Genomic DNA, 9,704 nt, shown 5'->3' on the forward strand with positions numbered 1-9,704 from the left:
CCATGGCCATGAGATTGAAGCAAGGCCAGCCATAGCGCCACATAATGGCTTAGACCACATCTGGAACCAGAGCCCAGTCACTCTGATCTAAGAGCTGTCTGCTGTGGAAGTCAGTCCAAACAATGTCGACTCTCACCACATGCACCACTGAGCGTGCCTGGAGGTGGCATTCCGCTCACAGAAAGAGAAGGCAGGCCTTCTGAGCCAGAGAACTGCTCCTGGCACTTCCCTGACAATTGACATAGGCTGTCGATGAGTTGCGGAGAAGACTGTCTGCTTGGCTCTCCAGAGTCTTCTGCAAGCGCACTAGCGTCAGCCAAATGGCTCTGAGCTCCAACTGTACCATTTTCACTGAAAAGGTGCCCAATACCCCTGAATGGGGTGTTGAGTGTAGTGGATGCCCCAGCCCCAAAGGCTGGCATCTGTCAGCACTACGAAACAGGAGGAAATCTGCAGTGGTATGCACTTGTATAGCGATAGCTGGGGAAGCCACCAATCATGCTGGCCCAAGCCTCCAGATATCAAGGAAGATGGGTCTGTAACGCATCCCTGTGCATAGCCCAGGGATGGAAAGGGTGCATGTGCGCTCTCGCCCAAGGAACCACATCCAACAGGGCAGCCATGGATCCCAGGACCTGAAGATAGTCCCATGCTGAAAGAACTGGAGAAGTGAAGAAATCCAGAAATGCAGAAGCTATGTGCCCCTGGAAGACAGACGCTTCTCACAGCCACGTCAAAGAGAACACTCAGGTATTCCAAGACTGTGTGGGTGAGAGACTGCCCGTTCTGTAATTCACAATCCAATCCACCTTGATCACCTGATCCACCATTGACGACAATCCTTGGCCAACGAGGGAGCTCTGATTAGCCAGTTGTCTAAGACAGTATCATAGTAACATAGTAGATGACGGCAGATAAAGACCAGAATGGTCCATCCAGTCTGCCCAACCTGATTCAATTTAAATTTTTAAATTCTTTCTTCTTAGCTATTTCTGGGCAAGAATCCAAAGCTTTACCCTGTACTGTGCTTGGGTTCCAACTGCCAAAATCTCTGTTAAGACTTACTCCAGCCCATCTACACCCTCCCAGCCATTGAAGCCCTCCCCAGCCCATCCTCCACCAAACAGCCATATACAGACACAGACCGTGCAAGTCTGCCCAGTACTGGCCTTAGTTCAATATTTAATATTATTTTCTGATTCTAAATCCTCTGAGTTCATCCCAAGCTTCTTTGAACTCAGTCACAGTTTTACTCTCCACCACCTCTCTGGGGAACGCATTCCAGGCATCCACTACCCTCTCTGTAAAGTAGAATTTCCTAACATTGCCCCTGAATCTACCACCCCTCAACCTCAAATTATGTCCTCTGGTTTTACCATTTTCCTTTCTCTGGCTTAAGTAAGCTTTTTTTTACAACTGTTTCAGAAACTCTGAGAAAGTCTCCTGGCGTGCAAAGACATCCTTTGATGCTTAACCATGTGTTTCAAAGGCTGTGGAGGGACCGTAGCTTTGCGTACAGAATTAGCAGCCGTGCCAAGCCCCAAAAATAAAGAAAATTGCCCCACCAAGCTAGCCGAGCATTTTGTAATCTACTTGACCAGGGAAGAGACTAAACTTTGCGCTACTGCCCCTCCCGGATGCACTACACGGCACATGGTGAAAGAATGCTCCTTAAGCACCTAATTTGCACAATCCTGGCAAAAAGTCATATTAAGAGAGCATAAGGATTCCATCCCAATAAAATTTGAGGCAAAAATTGCAGTTTTGGAGAAGCAGAAAGCTTTTGAAAAAAAGGATCGCTAAAAATCCAAGTTGGCCAGCATTATGAAATTTTTGCCAAAATCGCAATTTTTTTTTCATACTTAGAAATGCTAAAAAAAATGTTGATTTTAGGATTTTTCAAATGGGGAACATGCAGAAACCTTGAAAACCCCACTTTTCAGACCTCCCCTGATTCACCTCACAGCCTGTGACGGCCTATATTCACTGTGACCTGTTTGTGGATCTGTGCTACAGCCTGCCTCAGCTCATATACAATAGCTGGATCAGAGAATCACTGCCTCATGCTGGGAATGCTTCTGCAAAGCTGATCTTCGGGCTTCTGCAAAGCTGATCTTCGGGCTGCCAGTCAGATCCTATGCCTGACTGCACCTCTACCCCTGCGAACTTAAGGACGCGTACTGGGACAGGCGGAGGTAAAAGGACATAGCCAGCACTCTGTGAGAGACTTTGTCAAGCCTCTTAAGGGCGCCTAACAGCCTGTGCGCAACCCCTGCTTAACAGTAGGTGAGACAACTTCAGGGACGGCCCTGAGCTCCAAAGAAAAACCAAGCAGGCTGGCTAACAGGTACCCATTGGGATTGGCCTGTCAGTTACAGACTGAAATCTATGTGATCTCAATGCAGGCAAAGCTTAAGAAACACTCTGAGAACAAGAATCCAGAAAAAAAAGGAACACCAAATAAAATAATAAAATGTGGAGAGCAGAATAAACACACTCCTGCAGGCATGCGGGCAGAAGGAAAACACTGTAGGTGGAGCTAAGGAGCTCAGTAAAGTACAGAAGAGGTACAGAGAAAAATCTGAACTGGATTCCTTCTGCAGTTGGCACATAGCCATGAGGACACTACCCACTTGTCTAGAATGTCTCACCTATTGCACTGGAAAAGATATTATCAAGGTAAGGACAATCTCCTTTTCATGTTTTAACCCAGAGAAACTGTGCCCATCACTCAGCAGTGGAGTGCTTAAATAGAGATGCCAATTTACAGAATTGCCTCCTTTGCTATTAAGACATTGTAACCTGACAAGATTTCAGTGATCATAAAAAATGGCTAGATATGATGGGTCTGAAATATAACAGCAAATGTAAGCAGAACTTGCATTCAGAGGTGTGGTTCTGTCATCATTAGTGAGCCTTACCATTAAGAGACTAGTGAATAAACAAACTATATACTGTACATCTAGATCAGTAGTCTCAAACTCAAACCCTTTGCAGGGCCACATTTTGGATTTGTAGGTACTTAAAGAGCCTCAGAAAAAATAGTTAATGTCATATTAAAGAAATGACAATTTTGCATGAGGTAAAACTCTTTATAGTTTATAAATCTTTCCTTTTGGCTAAGTCTTAACAATAATATTATAATTTATAGCTAAAGAGACATATGATCAAGAAACTGTTTTATTTTACTTTTGTGATTATGATAAACATACCAAGGGCCTCAAAATAGTACCCGTCTGGCCGCATGTGGGCCCCGGGCTATGAGTTTGAAAACATTTTCAAACCTATTTCATAATAGGGTATGCTTCTCCACATCAGAACTTCTGAACCAGAAAGAAAAATTAGTAGCTCACAATTTACAACCACTTAAAAATTTATTTTAAATTAGTATTTATTTAAAAAAGTATGTAGCTTCCTTTTATTTATTTTTTTCAGACCAGATTGCACTAGCTTATAAAGAAAAGGTTTTGTCACGTGAAATAAATAAATGAAAACCAATGTCTCAAACATATTAAATCTGACATGATTTTATTTTTAAACTTAAAAAGAACTCTCATGAGTTTATACCTGACAAAAAATTACAAAGGAAACCATTTAAGCAAAAATAAAAACTATTTCAGGAAATGATGATATTTGAACCATTTGTGAGCAGCTGAAAAATTACATCATGCCTCTCTCCTTCTCCAATGCACAAAAGAGGCAGCTGAAGTCCTTTCTATTAAAGCCTTGGCAAGAATCTTCAACCAGGTCAGTCCATATTAAGGTGCTAGTTTTACATGTTATTGAATCCCATCATGCCTTTCATGTTCCCAGCAGCACCCTGTTGAAACTGCCTCATCATAGACTGAAGTCCTGCCATACCACCTGAGAAATGGAAAACGAGATAGATAAGTGAAAAGGCATATTACAGAAAGTATAAGGTTTTCCTCCATCTTTTAATATTTCTGGAGAATTACGGTAAACCTCTGTTCATGCAGCAAACTGAAACTTTTAAAATGTGATTAAGACATGAAACCAAAGATTGGTCAGCTGACTGTATTTGTCTCATACAGATTTACAACTACAACATGGACGTTAGTGTTAAACAAGCTGGATTATTGTAAAATGTTTACACAGAGCTCCCAAAGAAATCTCAAAGGCATCTGTAATTCCTACAAGAATACTTTAGCACAAATAAAGGATGGGAAAGGGGCTGTGGCATTTTGAATTCTCTGCACTAAATGCCAGTGTTTTCAGCATAGGTAGGCAGACCACAACATATACACTTAGAGGGTCATAATCAAAAGAAACGTCTAAGTCCGATTTAGATGTAGGGCGCTAGTCACTCAAAGTCAGCAGCAGCAGAATGTCCATTCTCAAAAAGTACATCCAAAGTGGGTTTTTTAAAATCATCTACTTTTACGTCCAGCCATTTGATGGTCCAGACCGCTAGTACGTCTATTTTTATACCACATTCTCATAAAAAATCATCCAAGTCCTAATCGCCTAGAACAAGACCTTTTGGACATGGGAGGGGCCAGCAAAGTGACCCAGACATGGCAACACAGCAATGGGGCACCTTACAGGGCACTGCTATGAACTTCACAAACATCTTACCACAACTCCCATATAAGTAATGTTGAACCCTCCCAAAACACACTATTCCCACCTGTCTACAATCCCAATAGCCTTTATGGCCGCAGGTGGCATCTATATGGCAGTACAGTAGGGTTTTGGTAGCCTCACATTTTCTATCATAAATGTAGTGGTTAGAGCTTATGGGCCTAGGTCCTCCTCTCTATGGTTCACTAGCCCACCTCTCAGACTACTTAAGCCACCTCTGTGTAGTTCTACTAGGCTTTCCTATGCCAGGTGCTGATGTTCTGGAGGTATATACGTTTTTATTCCAACTTTTATGGCGGTGTGAGGGGGACAGTGATCACTGGGGGAGTGTGTGGGGTATGTACTTTGTCCCTACAGTGGTTATCTGGTCACTTTGGATACCTTCTGGGCACTTAGACCTGGTTTTAGATCGCCTAAGTCACAACGTATAAGTTCCGTCCAGGCAGCCTCGTAAAACTTTCCATTATCCCTGCAGTACGACTAAGTCTAGGTCAGCCCACATCCCGCCCTCATCACTCCTACAAAAACACCCCTTTCAGCTCTGGGCGCAGAGCAAGATTCAGATGCCTAAAATCACTGGATACATCTAAAAACCCGTTTCGATTATCAGCACTTGGATGACCTGTTTTTTTTTTTTATTGTCCAAGTGTCGACTTGGATGGGATTTTAGATGTATTTCTGTTTTGATTATGAGCCCCATGAGATCTAGCTGCATATAATGGATGGAAACAATTTATGCAAATCTCTCTCATGCATATTCAATGTGGAAATCTTGAAAACCTGACTAAATTATGGCCCTCAAAGGCAGCGATTGCCCACCCCTAGTTTACAGGGTGTGGTTTATGTTTGCCCTTATTTTTTAAAGTAAAAAAAGAAGGGGTTATCCAGATGACGTAAGCAAACAATTGAAATACCAATTTTATAAGCAAATCTAAGGGCTCCTTTTATTAAGCTGTGCTAGCGGTTTTAGCGCGCACTGCATTGCCGCACGCACTAGATGCTAACGCCAGCATTGAGCTGGCGTTAGTTCTTGGCACGTAGCGCAGGGTTACCGCGCGCGGCAATGCAGCTAGCGTACCTTAGTAAAAGGAGCCCTAAACGTTATGATGACAGTGTAAAATATTGTTTATTTCCAATAAATGTTTTCTATATGTATCTATTGATATTCTCTTTATTCTCTCTGAGCAAATTAACCTGTAGTGGGCATATCACTATACAGACATCGATCTTCAAAGCTCTTATGATATATATATATCATTTCAAGTTCCTGTCTTGTATATATTTTATAATCATTTATGCCCACCACCTCCTACCCTTTCCTACCTAATCTTTATTTATAACCCTTGGGTTTGGTTTCCACAAGACAATAACTATAAATATCTTTTTTTTCAAACATTAGAAAGCATGTGAGCCAATATCTCTTAATCCTGATTGAAAGGCACTACTTATCTTAATTTTGTGGTGGATCCTGCCACCATCAACGCTGACAATCAATGAGACATATAGAAAACATTTATTGGAAATAAACGATATTTTACACAGTCATCATAACATTGAGATTTGCTTATAAAATTGGTATTTTCAATTGTTCACTTATGTCATCTGGATAACCCCTTCTTTTTTTACTTTTAATCATATGATATATGGGGTTGATGTTTTAAGGCTTGATTCTGTAATATCTTTATGCCCTTATTTTTAAGGCATTAAATAGCCAGGTACCAAATTATGTAAAAGAGTCATTTCACGATAACAGGAATTACAGCCAAACCTGACTGTTTGTTAACCCTTGAAGTGACTTCAGCTTTTTCTGCCTTTTACTTAACACATATTCATTGACAATATTTGCCTATACACAACACAAGTCAGACAGTCTTGATGCCTAATCTAATCTAAGACTTAGGTTTATATGCCAGATCATCATCTAAAAGGAGCTCGACCCGGTTAACAGGAGATAATTTTTATCACAAACGGATCATAGGATTAGACTGAGACTGGAGTTTATCACCAGAACACAGATCTGTTGTCTGGCAACATTTTTGTGTGTATTGCAAAACCTTTTTCTGTATGTAATTGAATCAGGCAATCTGTTTTTGTAGTCTATTGGTTTTAGTACATTTTTTAAAATTATTATTGTTTTTTTTTGTCTGTTAATAAATGGTTTATGGTTTTTATTTATATCCTGCTTTAAACAAAGCGGGTTCCAAAAACACATACATAATAAAATACACAAATATACAGCCATACAAATACAATCTCATCTAAATAACCCAGACATACATAAACACACATCAAAAAGACAACTCAACCCATCATCTTATAAAGTACTCACTCCAATGCCACCATTACTCACCACAACCTCTTTATATCTATTGTACACTCAAGTCCAAAAAAAACAATTTCATTTCCCTTAGCACTTGTACTTCATCTAACAAAACAAATGTTTTAACAGATGTTTAAATGCTACTTTATGTATGTTTATTCACCTCTGTAGTTTGTTGGAATTTAATTGGTCGTCCCCTACTCCTTTCCCTGACACTTGAAAAGATTCCCACAGGGAAAAATGATCTGAACCACATGTACAAAATTCTGAGGTCAGAGTTAGGAATCACCACCCAAGTAAAAGATCTTAGAGTCATTATATATATGTAGACTAGAGAATGACACACAGACACATTTTTCCCCGTTCCTGCAGGAACTCAATTTTCCTGTCCCCGCGATTTTTGTCACTGTCCCTGTCCCATTCCTGAAAGTTCTGCCTTAACTGCACAAGCCTTGAACCCTTATGATTCTAAAGTGTTTGAGGCTTGTGCTTGCCGGGATGGGAAAATGAGTTCCCAAGGGGACAGAGAAAAATTTATCCCCATGTCATTCTCTAAAGTAGATATTTTCATAAGAACAGCCTTATTGGGTCAGACCAATCTATCCCAGTATCCTGTCTTCATGGTGGCCAATCCAGATCACAAGTACTTGGCATGTGTGCTGCCACTGCTTTAAAAAAAAAAAAAAAAAAAAAAGGCAAACAAATATTAGGGATTTTTCATTAAGGGATAAACAATATGCAACAAAAAAGATTCAGAGGAGGAGAGCAACAAAACAGAGGAGGGCAACAAAAATGATGAGGATGGATCTCTTCCCTTATGAAGAGAAATTGAACAGGCTAGAGCTTAAAAAAAAGATTTTGGACTTTTTCTTTGCCTGATCCTGCATGCAACCTATATTCTGCTGTTCACAAAGATGAGTCTACACTTGATCTCCAGTACAGGTGGTCAATTTGTAACAAGGGACCAAAATTACTGAGATGAAAGAAGTATCAGGATTTTTATTAAACTAAATATTTCTGAGGCTTAGTAAATAACAGCACATCTTGCATATCTACACATGTCTACAGAAGGAAATATTTCATTTGACCATCTAATACCCAATAAACAGGACCTGGTAAACAAACAGACACAAGTTACCCATGTGATGTAGAACTCTGGGATCCATCATCTTGGCCATTTGCTGGTTCAGTTTTGCCATCTGAGATGGGTTCACATTCTTTGACATGTCACCTCCTACAAAAATAAGAAACTTAATTTAGTTGTAAATTGCTGCATCTTTTCACAAATTGTTTCTAGTATCGGCAACATATTTTTTCTCCCTTCTCATTGGTCCATTTAATTTCCACTTTATCATGCTGCTTGGGAAATAACTACAGTTAAAAAGGGACATTACTACTAAAATAGCCTGATCTTTTTTATCTCTTCCATAAATAGGAGACATCTAAGTTAAGTGAAAAGACGTAGTTTAAAACGCTACTTAAAAAAAATTTTTAAGGTGCTTATCGGCACCTAAAAAAACAGCACCAGAATTGCACCGTGGCATGATTCAAATCAACGACAGGTGCCAGAAATGTAGGCCTTGAAAACCCTGGCCCCTACATTTCCAGTGTCTTTTTTTGCCAGAGGCGCAAATCACTAAACAGTACCATCATGTGACTTAGAAAATCCGGCCCTAAACGAATGCATACATATTTTGTAAGACTGAAGTACAAAGTTTTATTAGCATCAGAAAATTTTTCATCATTTGTATCAGTGCTGTAAAGTGAGAAAGAGCATAATATCCCATATTCTTAAAAACATGAAAGCAGACTATTGCTCCGTTTACCTTTAAAAAGTCCCTTGATGCCTCCCATCTTCTTCACCATCTGTGCAAATTTTGTGTATTGTGTCAAAAGCTCTTGGACATCCCTAGTGGAAACTCCAGATCCCCGAGCCACTCTCTGGACCCTGCCAGGCTGTTTACTGAAGAGTTTGGCTCCATCTGTGTTATCAAGTTCTGCGAAGAGATGTAATGATAAAAAACTATTATGTCTGCACAGTGCTCAATGATCAAGGGCTACTAGTATATTCTGAATCAATTTCTGAGCAGGATTCTCATTCTATAGTCAAGCTGAGAAAGCAATGTAAGCAACCATCAATAAATATCAACATATTTATATAGCACTACAAGGTGTATACTGTGCTGTATAAACCCACAGAGAGTTCCTGCTCTACAATGCTTATATTCTAGTGAAGATACCTGTAAAGTTTGACCCCCCCCCACCAAAATGTAAGGTTTGGAGGGGTTAGGTTGAAGCGACCTTACAATCCGCCAGGTCCCGGGTTCAATACCCTCACAGAAGATTCATTAAGAAGTAAAATTAAATGACAAGCACAGCCAGAAGTGATTGCATAAAGAATATAGAAATACAGAAAGGCAATCTTTAGAAATATACATAAGCTTTACAAATACAGAGACTGCTTCTGTGCTCTGGCGAATGAGAGAGAAAAACAGCTTCCTGAATAGGTGTTGTGAGGACAAAGAAAGAGAAAGAGAAAGAGAGAGAAAGAGAGAAAGAGAGGAAGAGAAAGAGAGCGAGAGAAAGAGAAAGAACATAAGCAATGCTTCTGCTGGGTCAGACCTGAGGTCCATCGTGCCCAGCAGTCCACTCACACGGCGGCCCAACAGGTCCAGGACCTGTGCAGTAATCCTCTATCTATACCCTTCTATCCCCTTTTCCAGCAGGAAATTGTCCAATCCTTTCTTGAACCCCAGTACCGTACTCTGCCCTATTACGCTCT

At 40.3% G+C, this 9,704-nt stretch overlaps 1 protein-coding gene across 1 annotated transcript in view; it reads right to left on the reverse strand.

The window, feature by feature from the left end:
* Nucleotides 1-3,507: 3,507 nt before the first annotated feature.
* The window catches only part of SRP54 (signal recognition particle 54), a 91,183-nt gene continuing 84,986 nt past the window's right edge, over nucleotides 3,508-9,704 (reverse strand). Inside the window, exons 14-16 of the mRNA XM_033952257.1 lie at nucleotides 8,749-8,919; nucleotides 8,061-8,156; nucleotides 3,508-3,864 (exon numbers count right to left, since the gene is read on the reverse strand). Coding sequence (XP_033808148.1) covers nucleotides 3,773-3,864; nucleotides 8,061-8,156; nucleotides 8,749-8,919 — 359 coding nt within the window. The 3' untranslated portion in view covers nucleotides 3,508-3,772. The remainder of the gene's footprint in view (nucleotides 3,865-8,060; nucleotides 8,157-8,748; nucleotides 8,920-9,704) is intronic.

This window comes from Geotrypetes seraphini, chromosome 7, assembly GCF_902459505.1.
Source record: "Geotrypetes seraphini chromosome 7, aGeoSer1.1, whole genome shotgun sequence".
Lineage (NCBI taxonomy): Eukaryota > Metazoa > Chordata > Amphibia > Gymnophiona > Dermophiidae > Geotrypetes > Geotrypetes seraphini.